The sequence below is a fragment of the Eublepharis macularius genome, chromosome 2 (assembly GCF_028583425.1).
Source record: "Eublepharis macularius isolate TG4126 chromosome 2, MPM_Emac_v1.0, whole genome shotgun sequence".
Taxonomy (NCBI): domain Eukaryota; kingdom Metazoa; phylum Chordata; class Lepidosauria; order Squamata; family Eublepharidae; genus Eublepharis; species Eublepharis macularius.
In genome coordinates, this window is record NC_072791.1 from 60,403,315 (window position 1) to 60,430,935 (window position 27,621).

Genomic DNA, 27,621 nt, shown 5'->3' on the forward strand with positions numbered 1-27,621 from the left:
TCTTGCCCTGTCAGGCAGAAAATAGTCTTAAGCTGAACTCCCAGAACTGTGAGCACCGCCTACCGCTCAACAATGAACACTTCCTGCAGGGTCCCCTTTGCTGAGTTAAGTTTAAATAGCTGAAAACATGTACCAGTTATCAAGGTATAAAAGCACACATCCAAGAATATTAATCACTGGTGGGAGACGTCAGTGTTCTTGTGAACTGAAGTGACTTGCATTGTTCAGTCTGGCTACGTTTTCTCTCTCCCTCTGCCACATTCCCTTCTGGCCTTCCTAATACGTGCACTGCAAAGCACTCAGTCAATTCCTTCACTTTTATTACATCTATTTATGTATGCCAAATATATACTACCTGCTGCTTTTGGATATTTAGGTGTGGGAAACAGCAAAAAGACAACAAACTCTTAAGCATTTGATAGAAATCTACATTTTCTAGGGCAGTTATGATGCTAAATAAATTTAATTATTACAGTGGGAAAGTATTAGGAGTTATTTTATTACAGGAAAGGAATAAGGCCATTCAATAGTAAGTCCAAACAGCAAAACTGTTTTTCTAATGGTGTACACTGAACAAAATTATGGGCTAATCCCCTCCCTTCCCCTTACACCTCCCCCACTTTAAGTCAGTTATGCTGATCCACTTATTGCATTGCTTGAACTAGTTTTCCCTGTGTATAAACATGGGAAGACAGCTCAGGCAGCAAACTCACCTTGAGATGCCTTGCAGGGATTCAGTAATATGCCTGCTTGGCACTGTTTCTTGTATCCCTTAAGGCTGTCTCCCAACCTCTTTGTAAGACCAGCGCTGGCTCAAAAAAAAAAAAAAAAGTCCCCCATCAAATGATGCAGCGCTGAGCTTCACGCAATCTATCTTTGCTATGTGATTTTGATTCACTGTTTAGTATAGGAGCTGTGTTGCCATTATGTGCCCAGTATTCACATGCAAGCTTATGCCTGAATATAAATTCTGTCTGTAAATTGAAGGTGAGTTTCTAATTAAGAACTGGGAAGTTGAATTCCCACAAAGATCTACATTTTATGAATAAGAGCCCGCAGTACTGAGGGAAGCAGCTGCTTTTGTTTTGGAATTTGTTGTTTTATTGAATTTCATAAATACCAGTGAAACTCAAACAAAACTGATTTAGATTTCACTTCATCACTTAAGATATATTTTGTAGAGTACAGCCTGTGCAGTAATCCTCTGCTATGCTTTAATTTGGTTTTAATTTTATAGGCCCTGTTTTAACTGCATATTTCCAGACCTTTATTTCTCTCACAGCTCTTAGCAAAATGGTAGCTCATAAACACAAGCTCTGCTGTATAGACTTTGCATTTCATCCCAAAGTATTTCCTTTTTTATAGCCGTGGTCTTTCCATCCTAGTGCTCTGAGCTTGGGTCACAAATCTCACTGCTATTCCAGTGTGTGACATCTTCGCTCGTTTGCCGCTGCTCATTAACAAACAATACTGCTGTGAAATTGGTTTAATGACAAAGTAATAAAATTGCTATTCTGCTCACAGATTGCCTGAGGCACTTTGAGCTCCTACAAGGCTTACTGTGGGTGCCAAGATACATTAAGCTGCTTATTCGTAAAAACTGCATCATCTGTTTTTTTTCCACAGGTTTTTTCTTTTCCCTATCTAGTCTTTGCTTCTTTTTTATCTTCAAATAAAAAGATATATTTGCTTATGTTCTTTCATGCTGTCAAATTTTTACTTTCATGCATATTTCTGGGAAATGAAAGTGTATTTCATTTCATTTCTATAGTTTTTTTTCTTTCCAAAGGTCACTCTGTCCCTACTGCAAGGCTGTTCCTGGACTCAAAAGCTCAGCAATGTAACATTAAGACAGATATATTTTTACATACAATATTATGTAACTAGGAGACAGAATAGCATCAGTCAGTCATATTGCAGGAATGTTTCCATCTTTTAAGAATGGATCACATACTACCTAGTAATTCTATCTGTCATGTTAAAGATATATGTACACATACTACACAAATATAAATACAAATATTTACCATGCATAAAATTGCACCGGATTGCTTATACTTCCTCCACTTTGTAAGTAAGTAAATATATCAGGGTAATCATAATACATCTAGCAATCGCCTTTTCATAAAATGAATTAAATGTTTGGGGACAGTATCCTTTTTCCATTTGTGAATTAGGCCCACATATTTGATGATTTATTGCAGCCAGACAATAGTGAAATAACCCATTCGCTCTTTGATAGGTGGGCTGTTCTTGATAATTACAGCCAGATATCTTAACATTACTAGTATGGTGTAAATAAGCACACAAACCAACAATCAATAATATATTCTTTACTTAACATTTTTAAAACATGCATGCTAATAATTTTCTATCTTTGTCTGCCTGTTCCTTAATCCAAATAATAGAAAAGTGATGTGACACAATATGCTTGAGATGCATCACAAGCCCATTCTATCCATTTCCCATCCTTACTAATTTCATTGATGGTGATGTCTTAATGAATACAGCCACAGCTAGAAAGCAGTTCTTGTTGGAATTGCTATTTCCCTTACAGGTAACTAGGTAATATGACCTGCTAAATACCTGTAAAAGTATAGTCTGGGCAACTGGTATCTGTAAGTGCTACACAAAGGTGGAAAAACTGGTTTGGGAACAATAAGACCTTGCCTGAACATGAATCTTTCCTCCTCCCAGCCTTAAACTGATCCTCCCCTTAAATCTCTTGTGCTTCAGGGCTTCCCCAGGTCACATTCATTCTGAAGTGTGTTTGACCTAGGGAAGCCTCAGAGCATGAGATCTGAATACAGCAGGCTGGTGCAAGCCCTACAGAGACTTGCAGACTGGGTTGCACCCACTGCAGGATTGTGAAAGACTAGGCCTATTAGAGGTCAGAAGGTGGCTCTCTTAAAAAATGCAACTAAATGGAAATGAACTAACTGATAGGCTGTGTTGGGCTGAAATGATTCTGTTCCAAAGTCTAGGGGGAAGGAAGTTAGCATGGGGAGTTACAAAGCGTGCTCACAACAAATGGAGCAAAAGAAGAAGATAAAAACAATGTACCAGGAAAGAAACATAAGAGGAAAAATAATAGAAGGGGGGGGGTAGACATTAGAGAAGATCACACACAGCCTTAGTGAACATATGTTAAGAATGTTTCGAGCCTCAAGACTGTTTTTTCTGTTAGCAAACACAGGACTAAATTATCTGCTTCTCCCACTTTGAAACAGTAACACAATACGCAGCTGGGGATATTCATATATCCTACCAAACTTAAGAGTGATAGGCAGAATCCTGCAAACCAGAATCCAAAAAGCAAGCTAGAAAAAACTAACTTCCAGTACAAAAGGAAATATAAGTTTAATGGCAACAATACATATAAATATACAAGAAGCACACATTTAGGGATTTTTCCACAATAAAAAATATCTACCCAAAGAAGCACTTTCTTTATATGGACCTGTTTGCTGTGAATGATACAAGGCAAAACATACTTTTCCCCTAGATTATTTTTCTAAGCAAAAGGAATGTTAATTTGATACAACTGAAATGAAGACATTATATTCATAAAACCAGTCATATGGTGTTGCAAGTAAGGTTCCTATCAAGATTACATTATAGTGACTTGATGGATTCTATGTCATCTATGTCCCTCACTTTAGTATGCAGTGTTATTCACAGCAGGGTACTCTGCAGTTTTAATATCTATAAAGTGGAAGGACAGCATAAAGCTCTTAGAGGAAGTAAATGTATATAAGATATATTATAGACCCAGTTCCACTTAGTGGACAGCAAACAACTTAAGAAACAACTTTTTTAAAAATAAAAGATATTCCTTGAAGTAAAGGAACACAAGACAATTTTGTATCACCCCATGTTTTCCCTGCATCATTTAAATCTACAACTAAAATGGATTTCTCTTTGTAAGAAACTACATGGTTTGAAAGTGAAATTTTAGAATTATGGCTGAGGGAAAATTTATGACTACAGCTCCTGTAAGTGCCTGTTTTCTTCATACAGGTATATCTATATCTGTTGTACATACTTCGGAAGGTATGGAACTGTGAGAATTTCTGTTGCTTGTAACTGGAAAACCATTGATGTGGATAATTTAATGTGGAGGAGAGGAAGTGACTTTTCTCAAACAGTGACCAAGGGGAGAGTTCATGGCTTGAGAGAGGTCTGGCTATGAGCTATGAGACAGACAGACATCGTGTTACAAAAAGATTCAAGATGAGTTGGGAGAAGAAAGAAGTGGTAGGAACTGGAGGTATTTAGAGAGAGAAAATAAGGAGATTCCAGAAAAGGCTAGTTGAAATGCAAGAATAATTGAGAGAGGAAAGATGGTAAGAACAGCCATGAGTTGCATGAACACAGCAATACTCTGTGGGAGCCAATTTAGCCTGCATATCAACATGGAAGTTAGATCTAGAATTGGGCTGCTTCTTATAGCCCCAAACAATTTTTGAAGTGCCACCTAGAAGGCCAAATGTATTAATTAACTATATAGAGCCTTAATATAAAGAACAATTATTTTCAAAATAAAAATGTTGGGTTTTGGTTTTACTTTCAAGGTGAATGTAAATGAAGAATTGCTTAAATAAAAATGGCAACGAGTTTCTAGAACAGTGAGAGATAAATACTAATAATGGTTACTAGATTTATTTTCCAAAGCCAGAAACTACTGCAGCTTTACGAGGATCTGTGTCATTCAGTAATATTTGTGCCAAGATGTTGATAACTAGCCCAGTGTCACAGAAACCAGAAAAATGCATTTGGGGTTGAAACTATGCATCACAGAACAGAATCAATCTTCCTAATTAACTGCAAATTAGCAATCCCAAAATGAGTGGGATCAACCTGTCTTTACTGGCCGAGAATCATGTTAAGTATATAGCTTCCTCTAAGTGCCTCTAAATTACTTTTACGCCTATATAAAGTAACATTCTTTTAATCTAATGCTGCATTAGTGTCACTGGGCTCAAAGTTATTACCCTGCTCTAAATTTCAGCAGATAGGTAGGCAGATAGAAAGATAAACAAATTAATAGACAGATACGGAAATGGTCTGATATTTTCTATGCAAGGCTCAGAGCAGCTCCTCATAAATCTCATGAAACCACAAACAAGGTACTAATTAGCATAAGACTGCAAAGAAAACTTTCTTTCAAAGGATTCTTTGAGGCCTCTAAACAGGAACTGCTCATAACAAAATAACAAACATGGAGTGTAAATGTACTTTACAGCAGATACTGTATTATCTTTGTAATTATTAGAATTAATAATTCAGTTATTGAAATACTTTGAGAAACCAACCCAGGAGACAGATCTCCTATTAAACAAATTCTATCAGCTTTGGCAATATATATCACTTAGTGGAATTCAAGGGACTGAAGAATGAGGACAGGAATCTGGTCCTCTTTTCCTACTAATAAATAAGAAAATATCCCTGTAATATTTTGCATATAAAGAAATTTATGCATTTTATTTCTGCTTGCTAATGTGGAGTTTTAAGATTGTTACTAAGAATTTAAATGCAGACCTCTCAAGAAAAGGAGGAGGGCAGGATGGGTGATTGGAGTGTGATCTTATTGGCCAGTAGTCGTACCCTAGGGGGCAGAGTGAACTGCAGTTTTTAGTCAGTGCTGAGGGAGTTTTTCAGTCACCCTTTGTATATCTCAGAGCCAAACTACATAAGATGAATTGCACGCGTATGACACATGAATGCACTTACACGTTTCCCCTTTGCTTTCCTGTTCATTTGCACAATGCAGCTACACTGCACCCGATCCCATGCTCAGATTGGCTTGTGTTTCTTTCCCATTCTTCCCAGATGAGAGACAGTACCCCGTGATGCACCTTCTCTTAACGTCTGCTCAAACCTTCCTCTGCAGGTTTTCTAAGAGGAAGACTTGTTTTGTCGCGCACAGGGCTGGGCACAGCAGGCAGGAGGCTCACTGGTACTGCAGGGCTGAACACAGCAGGCAGGAGTTCAGTATTGCAAGACAGCAAACCAGGGTCCAGGAGTCAGGCCAGGTGCCAGGGTCAGGCTATCAGTCAGGGAGTGAGAGAGCGGCAGGCAGAAGAGTAGTCAATAGGCAGGCCAAGGTCAAGTCCAAACAAGCAGTAGAGCAAGGTACACGAACGTCCAGGTAGCAGGGAGTGGCGAGCTGAGTTGCTTCCACGCTTGGTCTTCTCAGCGTCTTCCTTTATTGCTGTTCTAATGAGGGCCAGCTGTTGCCTCTCCCTCGAACAGCTCCGCCCGGCGTTGTGCTAATAGCTGGCTACTCCTCCACCTTTCCAGAAACGCTGCCTTATCTCTAAGTTTCCTCCTTTCAGCTGGCCCCAGAGGCTTGGATTTCGCTCTAGCCCTGGGGGAGTCTTTGTCTCTTACAGCCTCTGTGGAGGTTTCTGGCTGTTCCTCGTCCCTGACAGTCTCTGCAGAAGCTCCAGGCTGTTCCTGCTGAATTCCCTCTGGAGCAGCAGCAGTAGTTTCTGACTGCTCCTCCTCTCCCATAGCTTCTGCAGGGGCTTCCGACTCCAGAGGAGATTCTGCTGGCCCTTCCTGCTCATCTTCTGAGGAGGACTCTGAGGCAGTAGGTAAGGTGGCCAGTCGGGGCTGGGGCTGACTCACGACATGTTTACTCAATTGGATGTATTAGGAAAAAGCCCCACCAGGTTTCCAGGGGGAGGGGGCTGAAAATGGGGGTTCCGCACCTCTGCTGAGATCTTGCAGCTCGGCCTGCCAGGAAGGGGGGCATCTATGCAAAGGGGGGGGGGTGGGCAATCCCCACATTGGAAGCCACAGCAGCGTTTCTTACTGTTAGCCAGAATCAACTCTTTCCTGCCTGTGTGTCCTCAGCCACCTCTGATCTCCATTATTATCTATGGGGAAAACTATGGGGGCTATCCCATAGTTTCAGGAAGATTGGACCTTGGGGAGGTCATTTTGAAGCCCTTCAAAGAAGGAGACATCAACCACCCCGTTTTTTACTGTTGTGAAGAGAAAATGACAGGAATTGGAAAACCCCTTGATCACACCTTTCCTGGGGTTCAATCTCCCTGAAACTTGGGAAGTATTTAGGTGACAGATAGGACTAGTTCCCCTGCAAATTTGGTGGATTTTGCTTGCAAAATGCCACCCCATCCCCCTAGATAGCTCCCTTAGTTTTCCCCACAGGGAATAATGGAGTTTGAAGGTGGCTTGCTCAGATGTTTAATTGTGTTGCCACAATCTTTCTTTGACTGACGACACTGAATGAAGAGGAGGAGAAGGAAGTTAAGAGGGAAAGAGGGTGCAGGAAGGAGGTGGCGGAGGGTGCAGGAAGGAGGCATCATCGTCAACTAGAAAATGGGAGAATTTAAAACTTGCCAGATTAAAAGCAAAACAGTTTGAGTGTAAGCCGGATCTAAGGGCAAAAAGAGAGAGGAAAGTGGAAGCCACTCAAAATCGACGCTCTGCAATGGCGACTCACTGATTATGACTATGGACACTTGCAACCACCACTACACCAGTTACCCGACATGTGCACAGACTAGGGCTACAGGACATGTGTTCATCGGGGTAAAATGGACACAGGCAGGTAGAAACAGACATGATTTTAGACACTCGCATAACCTCGTGTAATTCGTCTCATCTAGTTTGGCTCTCAGAGAGAGGTTATTCTAGTTAAGCCAGGCAACTTGTATGGAGCCTGATTTGTTTGTGTGTATCTGTAAGAATGTATTTATTCTGCTCAGTTCAATGAAACTGTGTGTTCCTGAAAGAATCTGTGTGTTTCTCAGAGAAAGGATTCTGGCTAAATCAAGCAAGCTGCATGGAAGTCTGAGAGCTTAATTCTGTCTAGGTCAGGCAAACTGCATGTGCCTGAGTCAGTTTGTGTATATCTGAGAGATTATTCTATCTAAATCAGATGAACTGTGGGTATGCCTGAGAAAGAGTCTGTGTATATTTGAGAGAGATTAATCTACCTATGTCAGGCAAGCTGTATGGAAAGGCCTGAGGGTATCTATGACTGTGTAGATGAATGTTTCTTCTGTTAGTGAAGATTTGTGTGGAAAATTAGTCTGTGACTGGGTTTGTGAAGATATAACTGTCTCTGAAACCACCAAGTTTAAGAACCAGTCTGAAACCAATATGCTTATCAAAACTCTGCAACCATCACACACTTATGTACTTATAAATATTCTACTTTTAAGAAAAAAAGATCCCTTTTCTCCTCACAATCACCCTTGTGTGCTGAGCTGACCATTCTGTCAAACTATCATCTACAACAAGTCTTCCTGTATTACAAATTAAACCAAGGCGGTCTAAGGCAAAAGCCTTTGGTGGCAATGAAAACTTTTTGGGGTTTCTCCTTTTGGGGAGACAGCAATATATATGTAACACAAACAAAAAAGGAAGGTGTTCTCAAGGCATAAGCCTAGGTCAAGTAGAGAATATCTGAAACTCTGTGTGAGTGGAAATATAAGGAGTGTTGACCGAGAGCCAAACTACAAGTGACGCCTGACTCTAGTTGGACACTTGTCAGCTTCCCTCAAGTTTTGATGGGAAATGTAGACATCCTGGTCTTGCAGCTTGGCTCTCTGACTGCTGTCCAATGGACTTTTCAACTATCACTTGTCCAACATTCTGCCAAGCTGCCTACATTTCCCATCATAACCTGAGGGAAACTGACAAGTGTCCAACTAGTGTCTGGCGTCACTTGTAGTTTGGCTCTCAGACAAGAGCCCTCCTGAGGTATAAGTTTACGGTAATGTAAGGAGGAGCTGAACTAAAGGTCCAAAGGCAAAGGTTTTAAAAGGTTATTAAAAACAAGCAAATCATTACAATCACCAACTATTCAATGATATTACATCCTTGATTCAGCAACAAGCCATTACATGTATTACCCTAAGATCTCGATGTGAGATTAATAATAATCATGACACAACAATAGTAGTAATAATAGGCATTTTTATTGAATGGGATAATCAGGGAGAAGTGTGTTTGGCAGTATCACTGATGCTTGTAATTACTGTTTACACTTCATAGCTAACTCTGCATACTTCTACTTCTCTTCCAAACTGGATGCAGTGGTGTATGGGCGTCATAGGATTTATACACTGGGCTTCAGTTGCTGGCTTTAGGATCGCCAACTTATCTAGCTTTTGGATTGCAGTCTTAGGACAGAAGCAAGTCCCATTTGAATATCCTTGTTTCATGCAGTCAACTCCCCTCTGTTCAGCAAGGGAGCACGTCAGCTTTAGCTAATGATAATGGTGCTGACAATGGGAGCTACAGATTTCAGTGCGACTTCGAAGTCTGCATTTCCAGTTGGTTTGAAAGAAGTAGCTGATATATCAACTGCTAAGAAAATGGAGAGGCTGAGTGAGTGCCACAAGACAGACTTTCTACTGGATGACAAACCTCAAGCCCAGCCCACTTCAAGTTAATGCCTTAACGCTTTCAGGGGAGAAGGCTTATGAAACCCAATGAAGTTAAGAAATGATTAGGAAAAATTTTCTTGAGTTTTTAGGTGGTTTGTCTTCTGATCCAGGTCAGAAAGGAATTGGCAGACATTCTGGGTCCTGGCTTGAGTGTAGATTTGGCAGTAGCCCAAAGCATATGTGTCAAGAGGACCCTATGAGTCCCTTTCAGGAATTTATCAGACATTAGCTGTGTTCTGGAAGCAGTTCGGCCAGAAAGAAGCAGAGATGATGGACCTTTTTAGTGTTATACATCTGTTTAGTTCAGTAACATTTATTTCTTATCTATGCAAGAAGAGACTGTTGCAGGGAGAGCATTCAACAGACTTTTATGTGTTATGTGTATATGTTTCCTCCTTAGTGGTAGTGGTGAGGAAGTGCCCTCCACCAGGAGATGCCCTCCATTCTAAGATTCACCCCTTAGCAGCAAAACTCATAGTGGCATAAAAGGAAAGGGGTCAAGGGAAAGAGCCATTGAGTTCCCAGAACAAAACATGAAAACTTGTGGTTATGCTGTTGGCTCTGCTGGGATGAGATAGGAGAAAGTCATATGGGAGAAGCTGTCTCCCAGCAGACTAAAGTATCACTGAACTTTAAGGTATTGTAATTTAAGATAATACTAGCCCGTCAGATTTAATCATTTTTGGATAAATACTTTATTGTGGGAAAAGGAGCTATGGGTTTTCACCTTGTCCTTGTTCCCTTGACTAATAACCATTATCCAGGTAGCCATTTTGGAATAATTATTTCTAAGTGCCATTCACCAGCCTCTGTGATTATGTGCCTTCTATTTCTCCAGGGGACTTGAACAGGAAGTGCTGGCCTGCAGCAATCACTAAAGATCATTCCTCGACTCTTAACCCTTCCATTCTCCAGGGGAGCTGGAAAGGAATCACCCAACTGCGTCAAGCAATGAGACCAGTGAATCCTTTTGTCCTTTCAAATTCAGCTGAGTGGGCTTACATTGCATGCATGTAAGCAATAGTAGCAAATAGAGCAAATGGGGCCAGCCATGGGCTCTACTAATTTGGCTGGCAGGATCCAGCAGAGATCCAGGCAGATGCAGTTGGCAGAATCATAGAATACCTGTGAGTGTTGTCATGTTGGATATAGGAGCTGGTATGGCCACCTCGCTCACTGGCTTGGCAGGGTCCACAATGGCTTTTGGTGGATGTACTTGGCAGAGACATGGAGCGCCTGCAAACACATCATGCTGTATTGAGGAAGCATGGTATAGCCTCCTTGCTGTTTTGGCTAGCAGAGGCTTTTGTGATCTGGAGATATCAAATAGGACTTTAGATATTAAAATGGCCTTTAGTTGATCCATTGGGATAAACACTGGGAAAGCTGATCTCAGGAAAAGGGGGGCAATAAAGATGCCAGTGCATCCCCCAGTGCGCTAATGGTCATCCTGTGATGGCGAAATGGCTTTTTAAAAAACTTTTGATAACATCATAATTTGACCCAGCCAGCCAGCAGGGGGCTGCCTTTTGCCTCCCCACAGGAAGAAGAGCTTACAGACAACTTCTCAGCCAATCAAGGATTAAGGAGGGGGCAGAGCCATGAGCCTTATAAGGTGGCTCCACCCCTGCTTCCCTGCAGTTGCCTTGAGGGATTTTTGTCCTTTCTCCATTTTGGCTTTGGAGAAGGAAGTTTTTTGCCTACCTTGCACTTCTTGCATGGGTTGTGGTAATTGTTTTATGGTGGAGCTGTAATTGGATGTCCCCTGGCGGGATTAGGAGGGAGAGAAATGAGCAGGCCGGTGAGCACCCTTGGCATATCCCCATTTGGGGGGGAATTGGGGTCTGTTAGGATCACTGGTACTGCTTTATGGCTGCCAGCTGAGAGGGCAGACTTCCGTGTGGATCCCCTAGACAAGAACGGTCCTCCTGCTATACGGCAAGGTGCTATAGGCTTGGAGTGGGGAACCATTTGCTTGGCCGGCCGGGTCCCAGCCATGCATGTGGACGGCTCGCGTCCGGGGCAGTGGGGCTCACCCAGACAGGTCAGGGCAGAGGTTCAGGGTGACCCCAGGGCCTGACCTGTACAGCTAGTTAGGCCCTTGCCGTGTTCAATGATATGTTGTTGCAAAATAAATATGGCCCATTAGTTCCCAACACTTGTGTCTGTCTCTTCTTTCTGTCTGGGGTGGCAAAAGCCAGGTCGGCAGGGAAGATATGCTTGGCAGCCATGATGCCATGGCATCCTAATTCAGGATTGGGAAGGAGGAGATCTGCCTGTCTGGGGAAGATCTGCTTTGAGTTGCATAAATAAAGGTGAGCTATAAATAAAACAAATAAGTTTAGGGTAGGTATTTACTATGAAATAGTCAGTATTTCAATCATGTACAGTAGCCTGATTTAATCATCTAAAAATTAAAGATTTTGTAGGTACATCTCCTGTCCATTCCTTCATACTCCCCCATAGATAGACCATTTTTTCTTCCATCTATCACCTCTCTAGTGCCTATGAGATACTTGTTGAATTTCATGTATGGGTTAGGAAAAAAGGCAAGGGATTAGAAGGCCACAAGCCCTGCAGGCAACAAATAATAACTCCTGCTCCAACTGAAAAACATGGCTTGGATAGCTCTTACCTCTTTCTTCATCCTGGCATCCTTTTCTCATGCACATGTGGCTTCATGTTGGTGTGATGATGTCATGTCTGGGAAGTGATGTCTTCGTGCAAGGTGAGGGAGGCATGCATGCTTCACAACATGCCAACTGGGGCCAAAATCAGCATGCTTCAAAGTGTGGGAGCACTCTCAGGGTAGCGTGACGATGTCAGTGACATCACACTGGTCCTAGGAGCATACCCAGGAGCCCTGTTCCCCACTTTTCCTCCCCACCAGTCAGGTAAGCAGGGGCAGGGGCTAAAGGTGGGAGTGGGGAATCCGTCACCCTCCATAGGGGGAATGGGATCCCTAGTAGTTATACTGCATCATCTTCCACCCTAAATTTAGCATATATTACCTAAAAGCCAATGAAATTTCACACAGTATTAAAGAGCAGCCAGAAAGTATTTCATCTGAGTTTCACAAAGAGGTCTTCAAATCAACAATGATGTTTAAAAAAATATTAAAATTTTATAGCTCGGACCTGTATGGAAACAAACTACCACATACATATCTCTAACTGGATGTGGAATCAAATTTCAGGGGAGATAGCCACATTAATCTCTTGCAATAAAAACAAAAAAGTGACACCTTAAAGATAACAAATTTATTGATAAATAAACTTTCATGGACTAGAGCCCACCACAGAGGCAAGGAATCATGCATGCATGAAGATGAGGTTGTACACATGTAGTTTGCTAAACAAAGATGTGGCAGTTATGTGTCACTGTACCTCTAGGCAATGCTAACTACTTTAGTTTCTCTTGTCATGCTATTTAGTGCATTGTCTAAAATTATTCTTCAGCATGATAAATGCAAGAACTACTATTTTTTTGTGGCCTTCATCCTTACAGAGGTGTGTTTCTGCTGATATTCATACTTTCACAGAAAGAGTCTCCATCTTTGCTGCTGCTTCTTGTTTGCTTCTTCATCCCAAAGAAAATCTGCAGGATTTCAGAATCTTTGGCCAGGCGTTGCCCACATGGCCCAAGCTGTTGTGCACATGTTCTATTCGATCTGGAGTGATAAATTTAATGTTGCTTGGAAGCAAAAAAATTAATTTACATTTAATTTAATTTTTAAGAGTATCATCTCAGCTTTCAGTACGTGTATCATTTTTATTATTTTCATTATAACAGCGTCAACTTTTGTTTGTTAAAACGGTTTGTCATTTTTTTTATAAGAGTTGTAGTGAAATTTGCTTTTCCTCCCTAAAACCACATTGATTATCAATATTAGTATTTCCATATTATTTTGATAACCTATTGTAACATTCTCTAATAAAACCCTAAATAAAATACTTTGCATGTTTCTATTGTATGATTTCTAAATATACACATTCAAATTTTAGTACTCTGCATAGCTTGAATTTGTTCTGAATAAAACCAGGAGAAAGGCAATTTGTCTGTATTTTGGGTTGACCAAAATATTTTAAGGGTATGCATTAATGGATTATTGTTCCCCACCAAGTACCATTTACTGTCCATAGGAGCAATGTAATATCAGGAAAAATAAAACAACATTGTTGCTGTTTTAATTTTGCACGTTTAAGCATTTCTTTGCCTCACTGAAATCTAAATGACACTACTTATCAAGAAAAAAAATATGAACAGCATGGATTTATGGTTATGAAAAAGCAAACAGCAATTTTACCTTTACCCAGTAATCGTAACCAATGTGAAGAAACATGTTTCTATAAGTGGATCATCCTCCACACTGATACTCCACTCCACATGGTATTATGGGATGGGGCACATGGTTTTAGGGCAATAGTAAATCTTCTGTTCCTGGATCAAATAGTCAGTTCTGCCGAATGAATAGTCAGCACAATAACAAATCTTTTACAGAAAGGTTTTGTTTTTTTTTAACTTATCCTGTTCCTCTTCACTTCCATCACCACTGCCAGAAGGTCTTATATGCAACACCATGGATGCAGTCATTGCTGTGCACAAGGATCTTTGCTTTAGGGAGTACATTAAGTCATGATTATGGTGTTGTATAATTTTTCTCCCCAACCACTGAAAAATAAACAATGCATGGAAATTATGTTGCTTTTTTAAAAAAGCCATGGAACACCACAATCTCTTCTACAGAATGGGTGGAACAAAATCTTGGCAACAGAGAGCAGCATGTAGAGACAAGCACTCACCCACCAGATTTAGCAGTGGTGGAAAGGAAGAAAGTCAAACAGGACAGATAACGGTACTAGAAAGATGTGTACTTTTGATAGAATCATAGAATCATAGAGTTGGAAGGGGCCATACAGACATTCTAGTCCAACCCCCTGCCCAGTACAGGATCAGCCTAAAGCATCTCTGACAAATATTCATCCAGCCTCTTCTTGAAAACTGCCAGTGTGGGGGAGCTCACCACCTCCCTAGGCAGCTGATTCCACTTTTGAACTACTCTGACCGTGAAAAAGTTTTTCCTAATATCCAGCCGGTACCTTTGTGCATGTAATTTAAGCCCATTGATTTGGGTCTTACCCTCTGCTGCCAACTGGAACAGCTCCTTGTCCTCCTTCAAATGACAGACTTTCAAATATTTAAAGAGAGCAATCATGTTCCCCCTCAATCTCTTCTTCTCCAAACTAAACATTCCCAAGGCCCTCAGCCTTTCCTTGTAGGGCTCAGTCTCCAGACCCCTGATCATCCTTGTCGCTCTCTTCTGCACCCTCTCGATTTTGTCCACATCCTTTTTGAAGTGAGGCCTCCAGAACTGCACACAATACTCCAGGTGCGGCCTGACCAAGGCAGTATAGAGAGGGGCTATGACTTCCTGCGATTTCAACGCTATGGCGTTGATACAACGCTATGGCGTTGGATACAATCCAAGATTGAATTAGACTTTTTTGCCACCACATCACACTGACTGCTCATATTTAGTTTACAGTCCACTATTACCCCAAGATCCCTTTCACATATACTACTGCCCAGAAGTGTATCCCCCATCCAATATTTGTGCTTCCCATTTTTGTGGCCCAGATGAAATACTGTGCACTTGTCTTTGTTGAAGTGCATCCTATTCACAGCTGCCCACTTCTCCAGAGTATTCAGGTCTTGTTGAATTTTAATTCTTGGGTGTTTGCTACTCCTCCCAATTTGGTATCATCAGCAGATTTAATGAGCAGCCCTTCCACTCCTTCATCCAGATCATTGATAAAAATATTGAAAAGTACCGGGCTCAAAACCGAGCCCTGCGGCACCCCACTGGACACCTCCCTCCAATCTGATGAAACGCCGTTGACCACCACTCTTTGGGTGTGGTCCTCTAACCGGTTCCCTATCCACCGAACTGTCCTATAATCCAGTCCATAGTCTTTCAGTTTGCCCATCAGAATGTCATGGGGGTCCTTATCAAAAGCTTTACTGAAAGACAGATAAATCACGTCAACAGAGTTCCCCCGATCCAGTAAGCTGGTCACTCGATCAAAGAAGGAAACCAGGTTGGTCTGGTAAGATCTGTTAGGGACAAAACCATGCTGACTTCCCCGGATCACTGAGCGGTCCTTCAGATGCTTACAGATTGATCCCTTTAAAATCCGTTCTAATATCTTCCCAGCAACAGAAGTCAGACTGACCGGCCTGTAGTTTCCCGGGTCATCCTTCTTCCTTTTCTTAAAGATTGGGATAACATTCACTCTTCTCCAATCTTGTGGCACATCCCCAGTCCTCCAGGAGGCCTTGAAGATGATGGACAGGGGTTTTGCAAGTTCTCTAGAAAATTCTTTCAGCACTCTTGGGTGCACCCCATCCGGCTCAGGGGATTTGTATTCATCCAGTGCAGCCAGATGCCTCTCCACAACCTCTCTGTCAATGTCAATTAGCCACTCAGGTGTCCTGCCACATTTTCTACTATCTCTAGATGTGCCTGAGTTTCTAGTTTTTCACTGAAAGTGACACTGTGCTCTCCCTTCAAATCTCCTTGGGGGCCAGGCAAAAGCCTTACATCCTTAGCTGGTCCGGATACAAGCCACTGGATTCAAGAATTTGTGAGATATAAGAAAGTGCCTTGCTAAGATGAATGTTTGTGATATAAACAGAAAGCTATATTGATGCATATAATAGGGGATTGTCTGGTAAGAATATTCTTTTAGAGATAAGTGTTTAACTATTATAACTCTATTATAACTCCTGCATACTGGATAACGAATGAAGATTGGCAACTTTTGTCATACTGTGCTTAATTGCTAAAAGAATTGTAATATGCCATTTTTTCCCCTGATAAGAATAAGTATATTTTGGAACTGAACATAACTGAACATAATGACAGCAAGAGATGAAATAATTGTTAATCAGGAGAAGCTGGAACTTGGGACACTTTCCCTCCATGTTTCAATTTATAATATCCCTCATCCATTTGTTCTAGGGTTAATGAAAAAAGAAATTAGGTGTCCCCCCATCTCAGAGTCCAGTTCTCTTAAACAACTAAAGGAACAGTCTCATCATAATTTAAATGCTACATGGAAGACCAGCTGGCCTTCCCAACTGGACTCAGAAACCAATCATTGAAACTGAGAGGCAGAAAGTCATGTTACAGGTTAAAAAATGGGAGTGGGAAAAAATTGGCCTTGAGAGAAAAAAATCCTCAGGAGCAAATTTTCAGAACCAAACTTCCCATTAATAGGACTTTTAAACTGTGAAGAAAAATGGCCCAGCACAGTTTAAAGGTCAATGACATAAAATGATGTACACCTAAATGTCTGCACTGCATTGCTTTGACTAGAATGAAGTTAGAGATGCACATTTCCATTCACATCAGAATAAGCACTGGGATAAATATTCTATTGAATGTAATGCAGTGAAGACACACTTGATATATAGCTTACGCACATGTGATTTAGTACTATGGTTCCTGATCCAGCATCAATAAAAGCTGGTAAAAAATATTGTTAGGGAATAGACAAGTGTAAAAAAGGAAAGGCAGGAACAAATTCGGGTTGCTAGTCCCCTGCTGGGGGGCGGGGGGAAGGGATCCCCTGCTCTTGCCCTCCACCCTCCACCCCCACTTACCTGGCCGATGGTGGGGGGTGGGAGGGAAGGTGGGAGAATATGCCTCTGAGTGTGTTCCTGGGTGGCGTGGGAAATTGGCCTGGATCGGGCCCAATTTGGGCCACTGCAGAGTGCAGCAGCGCTCCCATGCTCCACAGTGGCCCGACCCAGACTGAATTGGCCCGAATTGGGCCCAGATCAGGCCTGGATCAGCCAGCTGCAGAGTGCAGGAGCGCTCCCAAGGTGGCTTGTGGCCTGACATCACTTCCTGGAAGTGACATAATCACACAGGCTGGAAGCACATGCACAATGTGCGCACAAAGAGGAGAAGGCAAGGCAGATGCCAGGCCTCAAGCCTCCCACCAGGGCTGGCCACCAGGGCAAAATACATAACCACATTTTTTTTGCCACAGTTGTACATTACACTCAGGGCCAAGCTACAAGTGACGAATGACACTTGAACGGCAAGTGGATCCAGTGGAGGGCCAGTGAGCAGGGAGAAATAAACTTGCTGTCCAAGTGTCATTCGTCACTTGTAGCTCGGCCCTCAGTAACAAAACCTAAGATTGCACTTGCTTTGTGTGTGTGGAGGGGTGGGGGGGTTGCAGGGTTAGCTTCCACTTTATAGTATCCTTAGTTTTTATAAATGATAAGTAGGGGATCTGCATTCTGCAAGGACTTGCATGGTCATCTCGTCTTCCCTCCTCATAGCTTCTCCTCTTTACCTGCTTCCTTCTCTCATTTCCACTCAGCACCAAAAAATAGAATAAAGAGTATGCAAAGGGAAACAGCCAGTGGCTGGAGTGACCACTCATGGCAACAAATTGGGTGACGATGGTCACGAAAAAAGCGCTGCAGAATAGGAAGTGAACCAGTGAAATCAGCCCGTGCAGAAGGGGTTGTTATGGCCATTCAGTAAATTACCTTCATAACATTAAAATTCAACTGCCCCAAACTACAATTTAACAATTACTGAAATGGAGAAATGCAAAAAATATTGAAGGAACCAGCCAATCACAGATCCAGGAATCTAACATTAAAGTTGCTCATTCTCAAGAAAAGGTTGTCAAATTACATCCTACATGCTTTCTTGAATGCTTCAAGGGACAGAATCCGACCCACAGCATTCCACAGACTGTTCTACAAAAAGGAGCAGTTCCTGAGAAAGACTAGTTTCTGACCAAAGGTAGCCAGACAATTTAAGACAAGGGAATGGTTAAAAGAAATTAATAAGCAAATCTTAACTACATTCAACTTGGAAAAAAAGCATCTTTAACTAGTTTTTCAACTAGTTCTTTCAATGGATCTAAAAGCATCCCACAAGTTCACATTTAACATAAACAGATTGACTCCTTCTAGAATACTGCCTGGTTTATACAAACGATCCACTACATGTATTTGGCCAGCTGTTATAAACAACAGAATTGTGATTATTATGAGGCCACCAAATCTTGGCAGTCCTAAAAACCAAGTTAAATGATATGCATGCCAGACCTCCCCGCACCCGTCCCAATTTCACACATGTTTATGAATCTCACCTACCACAGTGAGATGGCCAAGAAATATACTAGAACATTAAGTGACAAACATATAATATCTCCAATTCATCTTCCAAAACCAAAGCTTCATTATAAATGCTAACACAGTCATTCTGTCATCTGATACATTCTTTTCTGTAACAGTAACTAGCATGTATTATTCTGACAAGACATGTCTATATTATATATAGGACTATATTAAACCATGAATTAAACCATGAATAAGTATTCTTTTACTCATTACTGACCTTATATTAAACAAGAGTAGTGAACTACTATGGTATCCATGGCCTAAAAAATATGTGCCAAGAAAATTCAGTCCTTTGCCAAAAATCACATCAAAATGCCAGATAATGCGAATTAATGCTATAGTTAGTATAACGAACCCCCTTCTTCACTCTCTCCACTCTGAGGCAGATTTTCCCACCAAAATTCAGTATCCTTGCTTTGACTGAGCAACTCTTAGTAGTGTCTGTTTGTCTCACCCTGACATTCAGATATAATTTTGGCTTCTTTTGCCTACCATAGAAATTTGATGGATAAATGCAGGAGCCCACTTCCTTTTTATTGGAAATGGCACTAGAGATTGTATAACATTAAAAAAGAAATAACTTTATTTAACAGGCAGGAATAGAGTGAGTGTAGGTAGGGGTTGGAAATGTGGAGGTAAAATTTTGTTGGTATTACAGAATATACTTCATGTAACAGACAAAATAGTATCCTTGAAGCTTATTTTCATATATTCTTGGTTCTGAATAATGAGAAGTTATTTACTTAGTAATTTAAGTACAGCAACAATGTTTCTTCAGGAAGTTTCCTATGACAGTTAATGTTTTATGGAATTAGTCACTTCATTTGTGCACCTAACTTGCTCCTTTCTTGAGTAGCGGGTATTTCTATTGCCTGAGTAGTCTAAAACTGTTCTCCCTTCACATCAGACCCAGGTCCTCCTCAGAGCCAAACCCCCTTCAAAACTGGGGTGGAATTAATCTTCTTCTCCACAGATGATACAGCCCCTCTTCTTTTTGGCTTGAAAGGGAGTCTCAACCCACGACCCAATCACTGTCATCAAAACATACTCTCTGGTGTCTGTGTAGAACAATCTTCAGTTTATGCTGACACTTTGAATACTTAGATATAATTCTCCCTCAGGACAGTAATACTACAGTTAAGGCAAAGGAGTCTTCACTCTAAAGGTGAACCTGTCTGACTTTTCTTGTCAGACTCCCTCACTTCAAATCCTCTCAGAAACCAACTGACTACTTTTAGACTGGTTCTAACTAACCAATTAGAGAAGAGGGAGCAGCCTGTCATTCAAGCTCGCCATGCTACAGAATAATTAACCCTTCCCCTCCCAGCTCTCTTGATTTTGCTGCAGTTCAGAAACCTGCTGTTAAATGCAGTACATTACAGTTAATAATAATGTATTTTTCTTTAAAAATGTATATCACTGGGAAACAATTTTAAAAATAACATAAATTAGTACAATATACTGTAGTATTCATTTGCATTATCTGTTTCATTCATATTATCAGACGAGCAGCAATGAAATTTATGACAGCCAATCATCACACCTTGACACACTGAAGTAGAATCTCTGTGTGAACACTACTGCTATGTTCATGATTCCCTTGACCAAGACCCACATGTTTAAAACTCTAATCATGGGACCTAGAAAGTTTTTTATTTTAAGGCTAAGATTCCCTGGCATGCTCCAGTGACTTGGATCCAGACAACATGTAGCATAAACAGAGGATGGTTCTGTATGTGCAAAGTGAGGATTCAAATTTATACTGATTCTTCCTCCAGCTGATACAGTCCTCTCTTTATGCTTTTATTGCATGCTGTTATTGAGAGTTTCTGATTCTCAGAAGCAGCTTTATAGCATGAGCAAAAGACTGCTGCACAGTACGGAGGATAGGGGAGGAGCGGAGGGAATCTAAATAATGGGGAAATTAGTTGAGTTTCCAAAAATAGGGATTCTATAGAGCTAGTTTGGTGTAGTGGTTAAGAGTGGCAGGACTCTAATCTGGAGAACCAGGTTTGATTCCCCACTCTTCCACTTGAAGCCAGCTGGGTGACCTTGGGTCACTCACAGCTTCTTGGAGCTCTCTCAGCCCCACCCACCTCACAGGGTGTTGTGTTGTGGGGATAATAACATACTTTGTAAACCTCTCTGAGTGGATGTTAAGTTGTATAGAAGGGCGGAATTTAAATTGAATGTTGTTGTTGTTATTATTCTATATAGTACATAATAATGTTGTGAATCTAGATAATGACTCAAGCAATTACTGCCCAGTGGTTGATATTGCTTTCTTGGTCAAGATGCTTGAGTGGGTGGTGGTTACACAGTTTCAGGAGGTCTTGAAGGAGACGCATCTAGACCCATTTCAATATAGATTTAGGGCTGGGTTTGGGATGGCAATGGCCTTCATCCCCCTGCCTGATTCCTTCACCTGGAGAATGACAGGGGGAGAGCATCCCTGTTGATTCCCTTGGACCTCTCAGCAGCTTTTGACACCATTGACCATGGTATCCTTCTGAACAGACTGGCTGGGCTAGGAGTAGGAGGCACCATACTTCAGCTGTTCTGCTGTTACTTGACCAACCAATTCCAGAAGATGATTCTGGAGACTGCTACTTGGCCCCCATGGTATTTATGCTGTGGGATTCCACAGAGTTCCATCTTATCTCCCATGCTATTTAACATCTACATGAAATCACAGGAAGAGGTCATCCAGGGATTTGGAGCAAGGGACTACCAATATGCAGATGACACTCAGCTCTATTTCTCCTTAAAACCAAAGTCAGGTAGGTCTGTAGAGTAATTAATGGGATGGATGAGGGCCAATAAACTGAAGCTGAATCCAGACAAAACTGAGGTACTGTTGGTCAACAGAGAAACTGCTTGGGAATTGTGAAGCCAGCCTGACTGGGAGGGGATTGCACTCCCTTGAAGGAGCAGATTCATAGCTTGGATGTGCTACTAGATGTGCTACTAGAGTCAGAGACTCAGTCTTATGGTTAGAGGTTTATGGCTAGAGGCTTGGTCTCATCTCCTCCATGACATGAAGAGCATTTTATCAGTTCTGGCTGTTTTGCCAGCTACAACCATTCCTCAAAAAGTATGATCTGGCCACATTGATCCATGTTCTGGTCACATCCAAGTTAAATTACTGTAATGCAATTTACATGGGCTGCCGTTGAAAATACTTTGGAAACTTCAATCAGTCCAAAATATGGTGGCCAGGTGACTATCAGGAGTTGATGCTGAAAGATCTGCATTAATGAGACATGTTTCTGGGCACAATTCAAAGTGCTGATCCTTAACTTTAAGACATAAATGGCTTGGATACCTGGCTTGGGTACCATTTTTCCAAGTTACGATCTGCCTCTCAAGCCCTGCTCTCTCGGCCCCCATCTTCAGGAGTGAGGTGGGTGGCAGCTAGAGTCAGGGCATTTTTTGTGGTGGCACCTTGCCTTTGGAATGCCCTCCCACTTGATGCTTCCTGCTTTACTTTCTTTTAGGCATCAGGGTAAAACGCATTTTTTTTATCCAGGCTTAGAGGTTTCATCTTGTCAGCTTTTTAAATGGTCTGCTCTGTTTTATGGATTGGGTGTTTTTTTTGCTGCTTATGTCTACTGCTTTGATTTTAAAGGCTTGCTTTTTATTCTATGGTTTTTGATGGTAGAGGCTTTGAGCAGGACGCTGAAGAAGAGGCATAGAATATTCTGAATAAATAAATAATGAGGATTTTCAGTTCAGGTTCCAAAAACAGGAATTTTAAATAATGCACAATAATTTTGTGTATTTCTTGTTGCACAGGTTTTCTTGGGGTTAGTAAGAAGCAATATGCAAAATGAACAAAGACATGGTTTACATCTTTTATCCTTCATATATTTTATGTACCTGCATTGAGGGGCATAATTCTTGGCAGCAACAGCACAACCGGAATCTGACAATAATATATGTCTTAGTAGCCACTGATGTATCTTTCTATAGACACATTTTTTTTTTTGCTTGTGGACCAAGCATATACCTATTTTCTTACATTTGTATCAACATCCACAGTCTTTAAAACAAATGGCTTGTAATAATCGTATTAGATTACTAAATTATTGCAGAAAATGTGACTTGAGAATGTAACTAATGACCATAAACTTCAGCACACTTACCCATGAGTAAGTCCTATGGAAGTCAATGGCCCTTATTCATAGGTAAAATAGAAGGCGAGAGCTAGCAGGCAGAGTTGTATCTATTTCATTATGGGAAGCCTGAAACCAAAACAACATTTTTGGACTCAGTGTTGGGGTTCAGGGATTTCTTAAAAGGGGAAATTTGAAAATGTCGGCATGAACAACATTTCAATCTGATGTAATATTTTTGTTTTGTTGCAGATAGTGGAAGATGATTTTATACTGGGGAAGAACTTTCAGATACTAGGCAGAAGAGGTAAGATATGAGTCTCTTACTTACCCCTTTGTAAAACTTTCTAGAACAAATTGTTTCATACTTGTGCAACTTCCTGTTCTCCTAGTTAAGCACATTAGCACTAAGTCAGGAGCATCACAATTTCATGGCAAGAGTTCCTTAGTTGCAGAACTAATTATCTCCTTTCCTGATGGTTTTGCTCAGCCTATCTTTGCTTGATCCTGAAATGTCACTCAGGGTTTTTCTGTGGTGAGTTTTGCTGCAAATTGATTTCTTAATTTCATCATTTTCCTCCTCTCTTTTTTATGTAGTATCATTTTTCAGTTGTTGATCTTCTGCCTTTACTTTGTGTTTTTCCCATGAACAAAAAAAAAAAACTGGGAGACCAACTGGCAAACAAAACTCCTCTTACACTATATGCCCATATTCATTTTTGATGCTTTGTTTGCAAGTATGGCAGTTTTTGCCCGTCTTCATAGTTGTTAGTCTTGCAAATAATTCTGCAAGGTCTGAAATGAGCATGGAGATCAGAATGATTTTACAAATACATCGACAAGGCCCTAGAATAGGGAGGAAGGGATTTTCTATGTAGTTCAACAGAGGGGCAATTTAGGGTCTCTCTACCAAGTAAAAAGATAGAAGGTTTTCCAAATACAGTTTATTACCTTATTCTGCATATTTAAGTCTGATGCCTGAATTGGAAGCAGCTCAGGAGAAAAGGGACAGAAAGATAGACTAATTCACAATGTTATGCAACATTACTACAAAAGATTATTTAATCTGAGCTTACATCTAAATAGTCTGATTTATATCAGTTAAGTATATACTTTAATACTTAATTTAACTGTTCAGCACCTTGCAGAATATCAGATCCCTGAATATTATTATACTGTGACACATTTTCCTTAGTTGACTCCTAAACTCACTGGCAATGATGCAGAAAAAGCAGGCAGTCTTCCACCCTGTTGAAATCAATGAGATTTAAACAGTATATTTTATAAACTCCTCGTTTTCAATGGCATTTTGGCATATCTCTTTTTTCACTGGATCATGCCTTCCTATGTCTGCTCTTTAGTACATAGCTTCATGTCTACATATTACTTTGTCTGAGACTCCCTGAAGACCTTGCTTCATAATTCAGCCATCAGGAAGTGCTTAGAGAATGAAGAGCCATCAGTCATCACTGCTGCCTGTAGTCAAAGCACATCACCTTTGTGACACATCGGAGCATCAAAAGCTTATAAAATGAGTGCCCTGAGGCCACTCCCCAAACCAGGGCTTGTGTGTGGCAGTACTCCAGAGTGCCGCTAAGCCACTGAGATAGCTCAGTTTCAGCTTTCAGCTGTCAGAATGGGGTGTTTTGTTGTCTGTTTATAATATTGCCATATCGAGGCATGAGTGGGGGGGCAGGAAGGGGAGAAGCAAAATGGTGCTTCCATCTCAAATAGCAAATCTTTCAAACTAATCAGTCATAGGGGACACTAGATGTCGTTTTGACATATTATTTAGTACTTTTCCCATTCTTTTTTTCCATTTCAAGATAAAATACATCTTTTAATTAGAAAGGCAGACATTGTCAAAGTTCAGAATTCAGATACTGCTTCCCTCCTTCTAATGCATTTTTCTACAAATAATTCAAAAATAAATCATAAGGTTTTTTTTTAAAAAAATGCCCAGTTGGTGTCACATTGTGTATAGCAAAGTACATGCTTGGCTGTAATTTAGTAAACTCCTATATTTCTCTTGTGGTAAATTGATAGGATAATTTTATTATAAGTGGAACAATGACTACAGGGAGTAAAGGAGAATCTCACAGAACTCCACATAATTCAGTTGACTAAATGTAATACTTGCATTACTCCAGGAGATAATGAAAACAGTCCTGAACTGTAAAAGCAGCACCATCTCAGATTCCAGTTCTTTTCAAAGAACTGTCCCATAAATCATGCCTGAATCTTATGTTAGGAGCTAATAGAGTAGATGCAATGGGATGCACATCTCAGAATATATGCACATTAAGGCACATGATTCACATCCTTGAAATGGTAGGATTATGTAATCTGACTATAGCTTTATTAAAAAAAACCCTTAAAATCATATAGTAATAATAGTATAGTTTATGTGGATTAACTTGTACCACTCAGAACATGGGAACAGTTCATATGTTGCCTCTATCCTATGAAAACATTGCCTATACAGAGATGCCAGCATTATATTGGATCTGTATTGTTTTAGGACAGTGTTAGCAGCACTAAAATGACAAGGAGTGTCAAATAAGATTAGCATGACAATGATCATATTAGTATTAGTTTCATTTGTTTATTACCAGAGTGGGTCAAATCCAGAGTGTTTCTAAATATCATATGGCAAGCTCTAAGCTACTTTTAAAATAAATGTATTTCAGTATGCTGCTAAAATTTAATCAGTACACATTTTATTTAAAAATATTCAGTTTAAATATCAATCTAATATGTATTGTGCTATACCAAAACAACACATATGCATCTATTCCCTTTACAGAAGAAGGACTTATACCCCATTCTGTAAGTGATAATAATAAGCATTTTAAAAGGGCCTCACATGCATTACTTTGTTGGTAATCCTTATAATAATCTTAAAATGAGTCATCATTACAATTGTCTAAGCATACCTACTTGGTTCATGGAAAAAGTGAAATTCAGACTGGGCATTTGATTCATAATTCATTGCTCATAAAGTTCTTATGAAGTAGGGTTTAAATATCCCAGCAATTGCCTACTATATGCACTTGCATAATGGAACTCGCTCATGGCTCACATAAAGCCATATTCACATTCACCATCAACCAGGAGAACCACATGACTACTATATGCTCTTCGTGCCACCCCACCAAACACATATATAAAATAAAACTATCAATATTAAAAATGTAAGTATAACATTTTTAATTACCAGAATGCCTCAGAGTATGTACGGTTGTCTCTTCCCTACACTATTGTGCTTTAGCCAGCCCTTACATATGTACAGTCAGAGGAAGGGCTACCTTCTCTACCTTTCCATTCTTTCCTCAGCATGAGGCATAGCAGCTCAGGTGAGAGAGTGAGATTACCAAGGTACCTGAAGGAAAGAAACCTGGCTGTGGAGAAAGGGAATAAAATTGCCACCACCCCACAGCGGCGAATTTGCTCTTTTCTTAGGTTGATGCCATGGTGGTGGTGTTTACACTTGCTTGCCTCTGAACTGAACTTAGGTCAAACATTTCTATGTTGCCTCTTCAAAGTCCTACTCAAGGCAGCATACAATTAAAAACTATTGTATAAAAAAGCAATATAAACTATCAGAATCAATACACTCTAAGGCATTCACATACTACCGACGATGTAGTCTGACTACCGAACACATTATAAAGTTTTTCTGATTAAAAATTTTAACCAAATTTTCTGATTTGGTTAAAAATATTTACCAATAATTCTGCCTTTACATAGCTTACAGTATGCTGAGATTAAAAATAAACCAGCTGGATTTTGAAGGAATAAAATTACTATTTATGTTCCAATTGTTTTTAGATATTTAAAGGTAAGGATTAAAGGCTTGATCCTTCCACAGTTATACAAGTAGAATCTCCATGACTCAATACACTTAGCAAAATCATTCAGGCCAAACCTAAACAACTCAATTCAGAGCTAAATCCCATTTTATTCAATGGGGCTTACTCCCAGGAAGGTATTCTTGCAACCTTAGTGTGATATCTACAGCACTAATAACTATATTATTGTAAGCACTTACATTGAAAGCTAAAAATATAAGGGACTCTTTCAACAAGTGTCTCCAATCTGTGTTGTCTGAAAGTGTGGGTCATTGCTTTCTTTTGGATCATGGTATCAGTAACTTAAAAAAAAAAACTTGTCCACTCTGAGTCATATTTGAATATAGTTATCCAGAGGGGTTTTTTTAAAGCTAATGTACTATAGGGTTGCCAGCCTCCTAGCAGTCACTAGGCAACCGAGATCAGGAATTTCCCAACCCAGAGTTGGCAACCTCAATGTACTAATATCACCCAGCCCTTCTTTCTTTCTTTCTTTCTTTCTTTCTTTCTTTCTTTCTTTCTTTCTTTCTTTCTTTCTTTCTTTCTTTCTTTCTTTCTTTCTTTCTTTCTTTCTGTGTATCTTTGTGTTTCAAGGAAGTTTGCTATTCAAGAGGTCAACATATAGACTGAAACCTCAGCTTACAGCAATGTCTCTGGAAGAAAAGATATGTCTGGAAGTACATGGCTAATTTGATAGCTCTGCAATATTTACTTTGCAAAGTAAATTAAAAAGGGAGAAACTTTCATGCATTTCCAGTCAAACACAAGAGAACAAGGCAGTCCTCTGAGGTGACTTGGGACAAATCAGCAAGCCTGAGATGAAATGAAGTCAGCAACAGTGGAATGTGAGCCATACCTAAACTTCTAAAAAATGCTTTATTCTATAATCACAATAAAACAACAAAGCAGGAAATAAAATGGCAGCAAGCATAGCAGTAATGTCAGGATTCTTCCCTGCCCCTCTCATCTAAGTGAATGTTGGGCATTTTGTTCCATATGGATTTTAGGAAAGGC

At 40.4% G+C, this 27,621-nt stretch overlaps 1 protein-coding gene across 10 annotated transcripts in view; it reads right to left on the reverse strand.

The window, feature by feature from the left end:
• Positions 1-27,621, reverse strand: part of MEIS2 (Meis homeobox 2) — a 311,133-nt gene that overhangs the window by 75,194 nt on the left and 208,318 nt on the right. The window contains exon 10 of one of the 10 annotated variants that reach the window (XM_054970950.1): positions 12,743-13,121. The exons of the other annotated variants lie outside the window; for them this stretch is intronic. Coding sequence (XP_054826925.1) covers positions 13,010-13,121 — 112 coding nt within the window. The 3' untranslated portion in view covers positions 12,743-13,009. Of the gene's footprint in view, positions 1-12,742; positions 13,122-27,621 lie in introns of those variants that run through there. 10 annotated transcript variants of the gene reach the window in all.